The sequence below is a fragment of the Podarcis erhardii genome (assembly GCF_964252035.2).
Source record: "Podarcis erhardii genome assembly, chromosome: 8".
In the NCBI taxonomy this organism is placed as follows: Eukaryota; Metazoa; Chordata; class Lepidosauria; order Squamata; family Lacertidae; genus Podarcis; species Podarcis erhardii.
Window position 1 is genome coordinate 2254149 of NC_138499.1, and position 15187 is coordinate 2269335.

General features: G+C 41.8%; 1 protein-coding gene across 1 annotated transcript in view; it reads left to right on the plus strand.

The window, feature by feature from the left end:
• The window catches only part of ENPP4 (ectonucleotide pyrophosphatase/phosphodiesterase 4), a 7767-nt gene extending 3922 nt beyond the window's left edge, over positions 1-3845 (plus strand). Inside the window, exons 3-5 of the mRNA XM_081874485.1 lie at positions 53-910; positions 1976-2146; positions 3268-3845. Of these exons, the coding sequence (XP_081730611.1) occupies positions 94-910; positions 1976-2146; positions 3268-3632 (1353 nt within the window). The 5' untranslated portion in view covers positions 53-93 and the 3' untranslated portion in view covers positions 3633-3845. The remainder of the gene's footprint in view (positions 1-52; positions 911-1975; positions 2147-3267) is intronic.
• Positions 3846-15187: the final 11342 nt, after the last annotated feature.

Sequence of the window (15187 nt, forward strand, 5' to 3'; positions counted from 1 at the left end):
ATCTATTTTGAACTGATGTTCTTAGTGACACTTTCTAATTACTTTCTTCTAGGTCTATCTTCCACATCCTTGTGTTTTGAAACCTTTTCCACAATGTATTTAATACTGGTATTCTTCTTTTATGGAATCATTTGTTGCTCTGGTAGTCATTCTGCACCAATGCCCAGATTACTACTGGTTTCTTTTGATGGCTTCAGGGCTGATTATCTGAAGAAATATGAATTTCCACATCTCCAGGATTTTATTAAGGATGGTGTTTTAGTGGAAGACATTACCAATGCTTTCATCACAAAAACCTTCCCAAATCATTACAGTATAGTCACAGGGCTGTATGAGGAAAGCCATGGTATTGTGGCAAATGAAATGTTTGATGCTGCTACCAATAAAACATTTTCACAATTCAATGACAAAGACCCATTTTGGTGGAATGAGGCAGTTCCTATTTGGGTGACCAACCAATTGCAGGAAAACAGAACGAGTGCTTCTGCAATGTGGCCTGGCACAGATGTGAAAATTCACAATACTACCCCTCATTTTTTTATGAAATATGATTCTGCAATAGGTTTCAATGAACGGGTGGAAAACATCATTGCTTGGCTGAACAGTTCTAACCCCCTAGTCAGTTTTGCTACTCTTTATTGGGAAGAACCAGATGCAAGCGGGCACAAGTATGGGCCAGAAGATACGAAAAACATGATTGGAGTATTAAAAGAAGTGGATAATTTGGTTGGCTTGCTTGTTGAGAAGCTCAAGGCTTCCAAATTGTGGGAGGAAATTAATGTTATAATTACAAGTGATCATGGCATGGCACAGTGTTCCCCGGACAGGCTGATTAAACTGGATGACTGCATTGACCGTAATAGCTACACTCTAGTAGACAAGAGCCCAGTTGCTGCAATACTGCCAAAAAGTAAGTATGTTCTTAATATATGTTGATGTTGTTTTTAAAAAGCATAATTTTGATGTTCTAACATGAGACTTGAGACCAAAGCAGTCAAGATATGAGAGATTAGAGATCAAATCTCTGAACTTGAAAAACACGTCCAGCAAGATTTTGATTTTGGCGAGTGAAGCTGTGCTGTTTGGCGGCTTCTGTTTTCCCGGGGGATTGATGGGGGTGGGGTGGGGGGGTCAGAGGGCGCCAAGCATCTATTTCATAGCTCTTCAAGGAAGAGAGTAGGAAAACTTTATAGTGCCATCTGTTGTTTCACTTCTAATATAGCAAATGTTTTTATGGTAACATTGGGAACTTTTGAAATGACATTTGGGTGTGGTCTGGTAGTTGAATGCACACACACAAGTGGTGAGGGGTGGGCAGCACCCCACCCCTTGCATCACAGTGTCAATCACCTTACATAGGTGGGGAACCTCCTATGGAAACTCCCTGCACATTTTAATCCCCTATGCTATGGGGGAGATTCCAAGGCTTCCCAGTTTAGACTTCACCTTCCAACCTGTGGAGATGATAGACATAGCGGTGGTGTGGAGTAGAGCTTAGTATGCTCATCTCTGCCCGTCCAGAGCAATCACACGAGTAGCATGCCTGCGTAGGGTAGTGGCTGACAATATAACTTACTAACATTAAAGGCTAAAATGTGGATTTCACTTTACCATCAATAAGTTATAGAACCTGGGAGACCAGGGTTCAAATTCCCACTCGGTTATGAAGCTCACTGGGTGCCGTTGGGTCAGCTGTTGTAGCCTAATCGACCTCACAGGCTTGTTGTGAGGGTAAAATGGGGAGCATATGCCACCTCAAGCTTTCTGGAGGAAAGGTGGGCTGTAAATATAATACTTAAACATACATAAAGGCCCAGAGCAAATTACTAGGCCAGATAAGTACTGCAGTAGGATTAAACATGGGATCCGCATTGAACTTGCAGCTTGGATGAGGGTGGGGAATGCACTTCAAATGGCAAATGTTCAGGCTTTACAAAAGATAATAGCGTATGCTTCCTTGCTTTATACTTTTCAGATGAAACATATGTATATAACATAATGAAAAATTGCAGCGCTCACATGAAGATTTATCTTAAAGAAGAGATTCCAGACCATTACCACTACCATCACAATAAGCGCATTCAGCCCATAATTTTGGTTGCTGATGAAGGCTGGACGATTGTACAGAATGAGTCTCTTTCAAGGTGTAAGTGTATTCCTTTTGGATCTTTTCTCTTGGCCTGATTTGGAGCAAGTTACTCCCTTTCATGTGGAAGGTACATAGTCATGCAGAGTGCAAAAGCATCCCCACCTAAACATTGGAGCTGCCTAGAAACACCTGCAGTCATAAAAGCTGAGATTCATTGCCAAGGCATGCAGCAAATATCAGTGCCGCCTATCACACCTTAGTTCAGACTAACACTGGTGGTTCCAAAGTCACCTTCTGGCTTCCTAAACACAGACTGTATACATAGTACAACTTTAAAGCACACTTGAAACATTTCCCTCAGATAATTCTGGACATTGTTGTTTACCCTTTAGAGTTGCAGTTCCCTGCAGCCCAGCCCTTAACAAACTACAGTGCCAAAAATTCTTTGAGAGAAAGAATGCACTTTGAATGTGCTTTAAAGGTATAGTGTGTACACAGCCTCAGTGAGTCAGCTCAACTTTTATGTACATAAATATTCAGCTAACCCAGCCATGGCCACCAGGGTTAGAATGTACGTTACTGTCCCAGAGGGGTGGGGCTTACTGCCCTCTGCGTAAAGTAACAGCTACCAGCCCTCCTAGAAGGCTAGGGTAGTGACCTCCAAATAGTCTTAGTCATGCTGGGCACCTGTTGTTGTCAAATGGTTGGGATGATGGGAGTTATAATCCAGCATCATCTGTCAGGCAGCATGTTGGCTTTCCCAGCTACAGGGAGATAAAGGCATACACAGAACAAAACCTGCTCCCAGTGTTCCCAGTGTGTGGAATAACAAGCAGGGTTTACCTGCTTTCACCTGCAAAAACAAAGTAACTTTATTCCTGTGGTATATTTTTAGACATCTTGGTGAAGAACAAAGGTTATGCATGTGACATGTAATTCAAAGGCATAGCTAACTCTATTACATAATATTTGGAAACTTGCATGGAGGATAACAATTTTAGTGGATGGTTGATTTGACCTTGTATTGTACAATAGTATACCAATCTGTATTGGAGTGGGGGTGGGAATACTTGGAAGAACCTGCACTTTTATGGTTCCAGGATTATCTTTGGGGGGGGGGTATAACTGTTCAGGTTGAAGCTTAGCACATTAACAACTCTTGCATTCCCTTTTTCCAGTAGGAGACCATGGCTATGATAACTCCCTTCCAAGTATGCATCCATTTTTGGCAGCTCACGGGCCTGCTTTTCGCAAAGGTTACAGGCAAAATAGCATTTATACGGTTGATATTTATCCAATGATGTGTCACATCCTGGGCTTGATGCCTCAGCCCAATAATGGCACCTTGAGCCACGCCAAGTGCTTATTAGCTGACCAGTGGTGTATCAATGTCCCTGAGGCCATTGGAATAGTCATTGGTGTCTTCATTGTGTTAACGACACTTACGTGCCTTTTAATAATCATGAAGAGCAGAACGGCTTCTGTGCATCCATTTTCCCGACTTCAGCTTCAGGAAGACGATGATGATCCCTTAATTGGATAATATACACCGATTTGTTTTGAAAACTGGATACGATACGAAACTTACACTGGATAACATCTTATGATGCACTTTAATAAATACCAACCCAGAAGACTGCAGAAGAACATTGCCTCTCTGAAAAAGAAACTCTGAATACAGACCTGGTTTTGTAATGGAAAAGGCATTTCATCACTGTTAAACTTTCAGTTAATAAAGTATCTGCTAGAGTAGTAAGATGAGGACTGTGAGATTTAAATGTTTGCAAATGATGCTGCTTTCGGGCATTTCTTATGTAACTCTGGAGATACCCTGGCAACTCCTGAAGTCTGGTGGGGGCAGGATCTGTTTCTGCTCGCTGATGGAGATGATTATTGCACTTTCTTGTATTCAGCACAATGCTGAAAGGGTAAATTATTTAAGTTAGAGGCAACTTAGCAACAGAAACCCTTAGTGCTATGTAGATCACATCAGTCCCTGTAAGCTAGAAATTGGGGAAATGTGAATAAAAGCATTTTAAATGTTACTTACTGCTCTGTGGATTGCAGGCACAGAGGGCTTTTTAGTTGCAAACATGGTGAGGCAACATTTAAATATGCTGTGACTTATTTTATGTGTTTATGTGCATATGGTAACTTCAGAATTTTGGAAATAGGTATTTTTTTAGTTTATTTTATGAACTTGCAAAACTGATAGTACTTTAAATTAGCAACCCTCCCTTCTAATAGACCAAAGCAGCTCCCAAGTTCTGCTTCTACTTTGTAGCTGCGTGTACCTCTGATTGATTTCTGCCTCTGGACAAGATTAACATTTTTTTGTTACCTAAATATAGACTCGAAGTAGTTGAGATTCCTTTCTGCTTTTAACGGAAGAGTATAATGTGCATACCTTGATTTGAGCTAAGAAGTTACTATGAATATTCAGGGTTGCTTTTTTTTTTTTTACTTCCTAGAATCATCCAACCTACATGCAGACTATTTGTAATCTGGACAAGGTACCATACAGTAGAATGTATGTCAATCTGAAGATTAGAGGCTCAGGGAGAAATGACTACTCGGTGTACAAAGTGGCCATATGTTTAATCATTAGAATTTCAAGCATGGCTATAGATTTGTAGAGACCCTTTGCTCATAGTTCCAGCAATGGGGTTAGAAGTCCTTTGGTTACACTCCAAAGTGACCAGTTATATTTCCATTTACTTTTTTGAGCTGCTGTAAGGAACAGAAACAAACCTGCCAGTATGTAGCAGCAGTAGTGGAAGGTGACATGCTTTCAGATTAAGAGTGTAAAAGTTGGTCAAGATACAGGTCCTAGGTTATGCTTTTCATTGCCTCTCTTCGAATCACAGGTACCCTTGGGTAACCATGCTTGAGCTTCTGACACAAGCAAAGCTTGTGTGCAGAGAAATTAACTTTGGGTTTGTGAGTGGTCTATAATCGTAGGAACGGTGGTTTGCTAAAGGCATTGGGAATTGTGGGGTAAACGGGGGTTACCAGGATTCTTTGGGGGAAGTATTGTGGCTTAAATGCACAGTGCGTGCAGCCTTTGAAGTCCATCTTTATGTAGTATTATGGGGGAGGCTCTTGTCTCTACTGCTGCTGGTGTTCTGTTTGATGCTCTTTGTGAGAAACAAGTCAAGCTTATCAGAATAGTGTTGGGAGATGCAATGTAATACCATGACTCATAGGAAATGATGCTAAATGATTCCCCCCACCCCCTTACATGTGGCTGTGCTGTAAAAGCCTGATAATGCTTCGGTAGTTCCTGGGAGTTTTAACCCTTGCAATGTAGCTACTTGAAAATTGGTAGCAATCAAAGTGAAAAAGCACACACATTCTTGCAAATCAATACTCTTGTTTAATATGCACCGGGTAAGAAAACAGTCTACCAAATAAAACAGCAATTATGAATGGTGATCCACTTCACAGGGCTGTGGAATACTGTTACTGAAAAGTTCTGTTTTTCCTGGAGATGTGTAGCTGGGTTACATGTCCAGGCAGGAAGGATAAACCCAAGCTGATGAAGTGGAAAAGCAATACCAAATATGAGCTATATTTTGAATGTTAAAGGGGTGGTGCCTTAACTAGATATTTATGTTTGCATTACATGGGGATTTTATGGAAAAGCGTTTGAATTAAAAAAATGGTTCTGGTTTAACTTTTGGCTACAAGGCTCTGACTATATTCATTCTAGAATTTATACCTGCAGAGGTAACCTCAATTTCTAACCAGCCCGCCTTTTGGGTTTGTTCTTGTTTGCCCTCTTCCGTGGCCAATGCAGGATTTAACCCTGTCCTACCCATTGGCTGATGTCACAAGTCATAAACTACTTAAAGTGGTACCTCGGGTTACGTACACTTCAGGTTACATACGCTTGAAGTTACAGACTCTGCTAACCCAGAAATATTGCCTCAGGTTAAGAACTTTGCTTCAGGATGAGAACAGAAATCGTGCTTCGGCGGCAGCGGGAGGCCCCATTAGCTAAAGTGGTGCTTCAGGTTAAGAACAGTTTCAGGTTAAGTACGGACCTCCAGAACGAATTAAGTACCTAACCCGAGGTACCACTGTATTTAAATTACAACAGTCAACATAATATGAAAACCCTGTTCACCCTTTTCAGCATGTCAATAGTTCGTTGTATTCCTCTCCTGCCAAATACTTTGAAACCAAAAGTTCTCTTTGGGAAAATTCTGTTATTTTAGTTTTGTACTAGTGGAAAAATTCCAGCATAGAAATGGTAGAGAATTTATGCAAATGCCCTCTGCATCATAGCTGGATTAGTTGTGCTTTACCCTGTGGGGAATAAAATCCAAAAGGTGTTTTCTTAGCTGTCATGAGTCAGTTTTAAACAATTTGCAAATTTTCATCTAGACTTGATAAAACAAGACTTTCCATATCAATGCGCAAACCCACAACTGAAATTAGAATAAGCCATGAAATAGTCTGTTAAAACTAAAAGACAATTCATGTAATTAAGATTCCTGAGGGGATTTTGTAATTAGTTACGGTTTATGTGCATAAGTGCAGTTTGAATGCCACTTGTTCAAGGAAGTTTGCTTCCTTTATTATACCTAATTGCTTCATTTGTCCCAGTCAGATCTAAATTACCGGTAACTTCATAAAAGAGGAAACTTTCTAACCTAATAGTTGTGTGTTTCCTTACAAAGTAACATCTGATACCTCCCCATATTTAAAAAGCCCGTCGCTTGAAAGAACTCTGAGGTTTCTCTTCATATCCTTACTCGAACATTTTAAATGTGGATTTCCCTGAAGCTGCTTAGAAAAGTTGTCATTACTGAAATAGAATTCAAAATGTTTTATAACCTGCTCACTTTTAAACATTTATAAGAACATTTATTTGTGTATAGATATTAATGGGCTGGTTTAAAAAATGTTTGTTTGTTTTTTACAAAATATGAAAAGTGTTGATCATATTTAAATAAATATAAAAAGTGGCAACTATCAGTGCCGCGTTAAGGGTATTTCACAGCTGTGTGTTCAAATAACAGCGTGCTGTGCATTTGCTCCTTATTTCTCCAAAACTGATTTGAAAATGACGGGACCTACAGTTAAAAATGTGGCATACACACAAATGCCAGCAAAAGCATTGTTGGCACCCAAACCCAAACCGATGCAGAAGGGGCCCTAGTTCAAAAGGGTAATGGACCGACATTTGGAGGAGGGCCTCAGAGGTGTAGCAGAACCCTTAGTCTCGGAAGTGCAAACTTTCCTTCTCATTCCTTAGCATCAAAGTGCTCTGGCAGTTCTTGTGTACATTGTTATCCAGTGGGGGGAGAACCTTGTGCAAGTAACTCATGGTTACATCTACATCATACATTTAAAGCACATGGCTTCCCTAAAGAAAATGGGCTTTTCCTTTTCTTTAGGCCTCTGGGTGGAAGGTGTGCGGTTTTCCTTGTTTGTTTCCTAGTTCGCAGGGCGATGGAGACAGTTGTATTTTGATTTCCTTCCCCAATGGGAAAGCGTGATAGCCTAGAGTGCTAGGAAATGTGGGTCTTGAGGCCTTTGGATGCCGTATGTGGTTCAACTGGGTTGCTATGATTTACAGTGGTGCCCCGCAAGACGAACGCCTCGCAAGACGGAAAACCCACTAGACGAAAGGGTTTTCCGTTTTGGAGGCGCTTCGCAAAACGAATTTCCCTATGGGCTTGCTTCGCAAGACGAAATGTCTTGCGAGTTCCTGCGGGTTTTTTCCGCTCCCCCCCCTTTTCCTAAGCCGCTTATCAGCTGATCCGCTGATAAGCCGCTTAACAGCTGATCGCTAAAAGCCGCTAAGCCGCTAACAGCGCTAATCCACTAAGCTGTCAATGGGCTTGCTTCGCAAGACGAAAAAACCGCTATACGAAGAGCCTCACGGAACGGATTAATTTCGTCTTGTGAGGCACCACTGTACCTCTGTTTTGTTAAATTTACTTCTGTGGCCTAGAAGGGTTGGGGCTCAGGAGGAGGAGAGGCTGTAGGCCTGGACAGAAGGCACCGCAGCCAATTTTGGGTTTTCCATCCTTGATGCACGTAAAGCACTTCCGAGTACAAAAAAAAGGTCTGGTATAAATGAAAATTTTAAGAAATAACAGCAGCAACATAAATGTGAAATGCCCCAGGTCCTCATCTATTCCTTACTTTTGTATCTTCCATATCCAAGAGAGAAACTTCTATCTGTGCTTATGCTTTTTGTCAATGATAATCCATTTACTCATGTCAAACTCAGAGCGCCCTCAAGAGCATTATTCAAAGGCAGTGCCACAAGATGGCACTATCAGCATATGGAATTGGCATTTATCCTATCTGCTCTAAAACATTTCCCATGAGGGGTCGGAGCCAAACATTATAAATTGAAGGCATTTGCAGATGACTTAGTATTGACTTTACAAGAGCCAGACACTAGTACAAAAAGAGTTTTAGAGTTAATTCAAGTCTTTGGTCAGGTGGCAGGATTTAAGTTGAACAAACAAAAAACTAAAGTGTTGGAAAAAAAATTTAACAAATGTTGAAAGAGAGAGATTTCAAAATGAAACTGGGTTAATGGTGGCAAAGAAAGTAAAATATTTGGGGATTAACATGACATCTAAAAATGTGAATTTATTTAAAGACAATTATGACAAATGCTGGACAGAGGTAAAGAAAGATCTAGAAATATGGTCGAACTTGAAGCTTTCCTTGTTAGGCCGAATCGCAGTGATCAAAATGAATGTACTGTTTAGAATGTTATTTTTGTTTCAGACATTACAAATTGTGGATAAACTAGATTGTTTCAAGAAGTGGCAGAAAGATATATCTAAATTTGTCTGGCAGGGCAAAAAGCCCAGAATAAAATTTAAGATACTTACTGATGTAAAAGAAAGAGGGGGGTTTGCCCTGCCGGACTTAAGACTGTACTATGAATCGGCAGCTTTCTGCTGGTTGAAAGATTGGCTACTTCTTGAGAATGCAGACATTCTGGACTTGGAAGGATTTGACAATAGGTTTGGTTGGCATGCATATATATGGTATGACAAGGTTAAAGTTCATAAGGGTTTCAAAAACCATATTGTTAGGAAAGCATTATACAATGTTTGGATTCGATATAAGGATTTGTTGGAAAATAAAACTCCTAGGTGGTTATCACCAATGGAGGCTAGGGAGGTGAAGAAACTTAATATGGAATCTAAATGGCCAAAATATTTTGAAATTTTAGAACAAGAAAGTGGCAAATTCAAATTACAGAGTTTTGAGAAAATAAAAGTCCAAGGTACGAGACTGGCTCCATTATTACCAAATAATGGAGACTTTTAAACAAGACAGGAAAATTGGCTTCCAGGTGGAGAAATCGAAATTAGAAACAGAATTGTTAGAACCCAATACTAAGAATTTATCAAGAATGTATAATCTGTTGCTGAGGTGGAATACAATAGATGAGACAGTCAAGTCAGCTATGATTAAATGGGCACAGGACATAGGCCATGACATTATGTTTGCTGACTGGGAACAGTTATGGACCACCGGTATTAAATTTACGGCATGTAATGCCCTAAGAGAAAATATTATGAAAATGATTTACAGGTAGTACATGACCCCAGTCAAGCTTGCGAAGATTTATCATCTGCCCAATAATAAATGTTGGAAATGCAATGAGACTGAAGGCACCTTCTTTCACCTTTGGTGGACCTGCCCAAAGATTAAAGCCTTTTGGGAAATGATCTATAATGAAATTAAGAAGGTACTTAAATGTACTTTTCATAAGAAACCAGAGGCATTTCTCTTGGGCATGTTCGGCCAATTGGTGTCAAGGAAGGACAAGACCTTTTTTATGTACGCCACTACAGCAGCAAGGATTCTTCTAGCAAAGTATTGGAAGACCCAAGAACTACCCACACTGGAAGAATGGCAGATGAAAGTGACCGACTTTATGGGATTGGCAGAAATGACTGGCAGAATCCGTGACCAAGAGAAAGAGACGGTGGAGGAAGACTGGAAGAAGTTTAAAGTATATCTTAAGAACTGTTATAAAATTGAGGAGTGCTAAAATGTTAAGGGGAAGGAAGATGCAGAATTACAGCTGAAATCGTTTGATGACTCAAGGTGAAATTGAGAAAGATAATAAGTTTAAATTTAATTGGCAAAAAGGGTTGCTGAAAAACTGTAAAATAAGGATGCAAAAAGGGTGAGGTATGGGGAAGTCCGAGAAAGGAGGTTTATGAAAATGAGGTTAAGAAATTATATTTGTGTGTTTGTTTGTATTTGTTGATGTTTGTATGTTGTTGTTGTCTTGTCTTAAAATTGGAAAATTAATAAAAATTATTATAAAAAAAAAAAATACATTTCCCATGAGGGCAGACACACCAGCCCCTTGCAGTAAAAACAAAGACGACCTGTACCTTAAATATTATAGCATATTAATATTTTATATAGCTGTATATCAATATTTTTCTGGATAGTTTACAAGTAAAACTTCAATAAGAATAGTAAAGGTAAAGGGGCCACTGACTATTAGGTCCAGTCGTGACCGACTCTGGGGTTGCCAGCGCTCATCTCGCTTTATTGGCCGAGGGAGCCGGCGTACAGCTTCCGGGTCATGTGGCCAGCATGACTAAGCCGCTTCTGGCGAACCAGAGCAGCGCACGGAAATGCCATTTACCTTCCCGGCTGGAGCGGTACCTATTTATCTACTTGCACTTTGACGTGCTTTCGAACTGCTAGGTTGGCAGGAGCAGGGACCCAGCAACGGGAGCTCACCCCATCATGGGGATTCAAACTGCCGACCTTCTGATCGGCAAGTCCTAGGCTCTGTGGTTTAACCCACAGCACCATCCGCGTCCCTCAATAAGAATACAGCAAAGCAATAATTGAAATAGATGTGTTCGAACCAAGCTAACGTTTATGGAAGACAAGACTCAGTTTCTCCAGAGACCTCAATATGAGGAAAATCCCAGCTACCTTTCTAAAATGCGTTAAGGAAGCATGCATGCATTACAGCTTGGAACAGGACACAGATGGTATCTAGGGTATGCATCTAGAAGCCAATCGCTGATCAGCATTGTCAGATTGCAGAAGGCGATCTATGGATGCCATAGCACCGGTATAACTTGTTCCTGAACGGTTGGAAAGTGGTTGTTGCTTGTTGGCATCTGTCTTGTCTCTGGAGACAGTGGAGGAGTATGCCTTCACAGGTGAAGTCAAAGCGTAGGGGCAGGGGTCAGCAAACATTTTCAGCAGGGGGCTGGACCTTGTGGGGGGGCCGGACTATATTTTGAAGATAAAAATGAATTCCTATGCCCCACAAATAACCCAGAGATACATTTTAAATAAAAGCACACATTCTGCTCATGTGAAAACACCAGGCAGGCCCCACAAATAACCCAGAGATGCATTTTAAATAAAAGGACACATTCTACTCATGTAAAAACACGCTGATTCCCGGACCGTCTGCAGGCTGGATTTAGAAGGCGATTGGGCCGGATCTGGTCCCTGGGCCTTAGTTTGCCTACCCATGCGCTCGGGCATTAGAGTGCCTGCTGTGGTTGTGGAGACCAATACAGGAGAGACATGTTTTGCTGCAGATGCACATGGCGTCATTTCTTCTCAAAACGGTGTTGCCCTGTAATGATGGGTGACAATGGGGGGAAAACTGGGTGCAGAAATCATTTAAGCAGTGGACACTATTTTTTCTAAACTTCCTTTCCTAAGTGCTCACAGACCGACTATTTAATTATCTATTCCTACTGCAAAATGCTTCAGTGGGGGCACCAGCCACTGTTCCTACCTGGTGGAAGGAGACATTGCTGCTGCTTTGGCCTACAGTGGTACCTCGGGTTACAGATGCTTCAGGTTACAGATTCTGCTAACCCAGAAATAGTACAAGTTAAGAACTTTGCTTCAGGATGAGAACAGAAATCGTGGTCCGGTGGCACGGCAGCAGGAGGCCTTATTAGCTAAAGTGGTGCTTCAGGTTAAGAACAGTTTCAGGTTAAGAACGGCCCACCGGAACAAATTAAGTACTTAACCCGAGGTACCACTGTATGTATTTGGTTTCTAAAAAATTTTGGGCAGTGCTGGGCCGTCTTCATTCGTGTAACAGGAGGTTATTCTTGAGACCTTTCAACATTTCATAGTGGTAGATTAAGATTGCTTCTGTACACAAGGGGTTTTGCAGTCCACTAGTGTGGTCTGATGTAACCAGAGGTACTGCCCCTTACCTGTGGGCAGCAGAGCAGGAGGTCTGGAGAAGATGGACTGATGGAGAAGATGGACTGACTAGCCACATACATTGCCACCACCATTATTTTACCTTCACCCTAGGGTCAGATGATAGCCGCTGCAGGGTAGCGATAAGTAGGACCTGGGAGAGACCTGGATTCAAATCCCCACTCAGCCACAAGCTCACTGGGTACAACCTTGGGCCAGTCACTGCCTCTCAGCCCAACATACCATACTTTTCCGTCTATAAGATGCCCCCTTGTATAAGACACACACACCCATTTTGGGAGACTAAATTTTAAGAAAATGAGGGGAGATGGCCCAAAGTTGTTGAGGCTCTCCCCCCCCCCCCGCCCAGCTGCAGGCAGGAGACACTCCCTAGATCGTTTCCCATGCACAGCGGCATCGGGTGAAATTGCGCTCCTTCCAGCCATCCAGTTTGTAGGAGCGCAACCTCCCACGATGCCACTGCACATAGGAAACGATCCAGGGAGTGCTTCCCATGTGCAGCGGCATCAGGTGAATTTGCGCTCCCATCACAGAGCTGGCTGGCAGCATGCAGCTTCTCCCCACAATGCAGCCGCGGGCAGGAAACACCCCCCAGATCGCTTCCCGCTCACTGCAGCATCAGGGAAAGGCGTGCTCCCGCCAACTGAATGGCTGGCGGTGCGCCGCTCCCCCCTCGCCACGCCACTGTCCGTGTATTGGACGACCCCAGTTTTTTGACCTTTTTGTGTCAAAAAGCCTCACCCAATACACAGAAAAATATGGCACTTTGTAGGGATATTGTAGGGATTAAAAGAGGAGGGAGGAAAAACCATACATGCCATCTTGCAGACCCTCCAAGTGTCCCTATTTTCCAGGGACAGTCCCAGATTTACAGAAGCCACCCCGGTTTCTGATCTGATCCCAGAATGCCCCACTTTTCCTTAGGATGTCCCTATTGGAGAAATGTTGGGTGGTATGGGGTTATCAGACCCCTGAACCATCTGAAGCCAGCCCTGTATAGGGAAGTTTTAAAAAATGTTTAATGTTTAATTATTTTTTTAGGTATGTTGGAAGCAGCTCCGAGTGGCTGGGGCAACCTGGTCAGAGAGGTGGGGTATAAATAGTAAAATTACAGTGGTACCTCGGGTTAAGTACTTAATTCGTTCCAGAGGTCCATACTTAACCTGAAACTGTTCTTAACCTGAAGCACCACTTTAGCTAATGGGGCCTCCGGCTGCCGCCGGCCCAGTCGCCTTCTAAATCTGGGTCGTGGACAGTCTGGGAATAAGTGTGTTTTTACAGGAGTAAAATGTGTCCTTTTATTTAAAATGCATCTCTGGGTTATTTGTGGGGTATAGGAATTCGTTCACCCCCCCCCCCGAAATATAGTCTGGCCCCCCACAAGGTCTGAGGGACAATGAACTGGCCCCCTGCTGAAAAAGTTTGCAGACCCCTGTAATAGGACATCCCTGTTTTCATCAGAAAAACGTTGAGGAGTACGATCTTGAAGGAAAAGGTGGGATGTAAACTATTTACTTGGCACATTTGTACCCTCTCTCCAGCCAAAAAAAGCTCATCAGAATGGCAATACATACAACCAGAACAAGATTGCTGAGTTTTGGAATATGGTGTTTGCTGAGATCTTGCTGATAACTGAACAAACAATTACTCCATCCTTTTATCTGGCACTTTTGAACCTGTATGTGGGAACAAGAATGGGATTTGAAAAGTAAATAACATTTCTCCCCTCTTAGCAGCAGCCCAGGGCTGCATTGCCAATCACTGGAAGACTCTCAATATCCTGGACTGCTGGTATTCAAGGCAATTTGCCTTTTTGGAAAAGATACCTATATGCGTGCGCAACTGTCTGGCTCATTGAAGACTATAAAGAAACTTTATTCCCAGTAATGATAAAGCTCACAGGCAGAGAGCACTTTTATTTTTATTTATTGTTTGCAAAGGGATTTTATACGTATTTATTGTTTGCCTTGTGATTCTTACCATTTTTTAAATTATTTGTTTTCTTTTTGTTATGTTTGCATTTTTCTTTCTATTCTTTTTGTAACATATCAAATTAATTTTTTTTTTAACAACACAAAAGGGAAAAGGGGCAGGGAGGGAAGAGGAAAAATCCATTGCAAAACTCAGATACTGGCTTCTAAACATAAATATGATTGTTTCCCCGCCCCATGATTTTTAGCTGCTCTTATCCCTGTCAATTTCATTGTTCTGTAGGGGACAATGACAATAAAGATATCGTATCGTATCGTCAGGGGGAAAAGGCGGGTAAATTTTAAATAGTATTCCAAATACATGGGCAGAGCTGCCCCCCAAGTAAAACAATAGAAATACTAAACTGACCAATCACGTCGGTTCTCGCCCCCTCCCAACAAAAATCCTGTCTACGCCCATGTTTAAATGTATTAAATTAATATATCAATATATTATAATAATATATTAATATGAAATGCGTATGTGCCGCCGTCGCGCTTTCTCACTGGGCTTCCTCTCCGTGAGGCGAAGCGGGCGCCTGGCGGGGCACAAACACATATTGAATGACGTTTAAATGCATTCAATCAATATCCTATCAATTTATAAATATCAATAATATTTAATGAATAAATATTAAGTGTGTTAAAGTGGGTTCCGCCGCGCTGAGGGAAGAGCGCAACTCTCGGCCTTGCCTTCTTTCCCTCCGTGAGGAGAAGCGGGCGCCTGGCGGGGCAACAAACACATACTGACTAACGTTTAAAGGCATTCAATCAATATCCTATCGATAAATATCAATAATATTTAATGAATAAATAAATATTAAGTGTGTCAAAGTGGGTTCCGCCGCGCTGAAGAAAAGAGCGCAACTCTGGCCTTGCCTTCTTTCCCTCCGTGAGGTAAACGGGG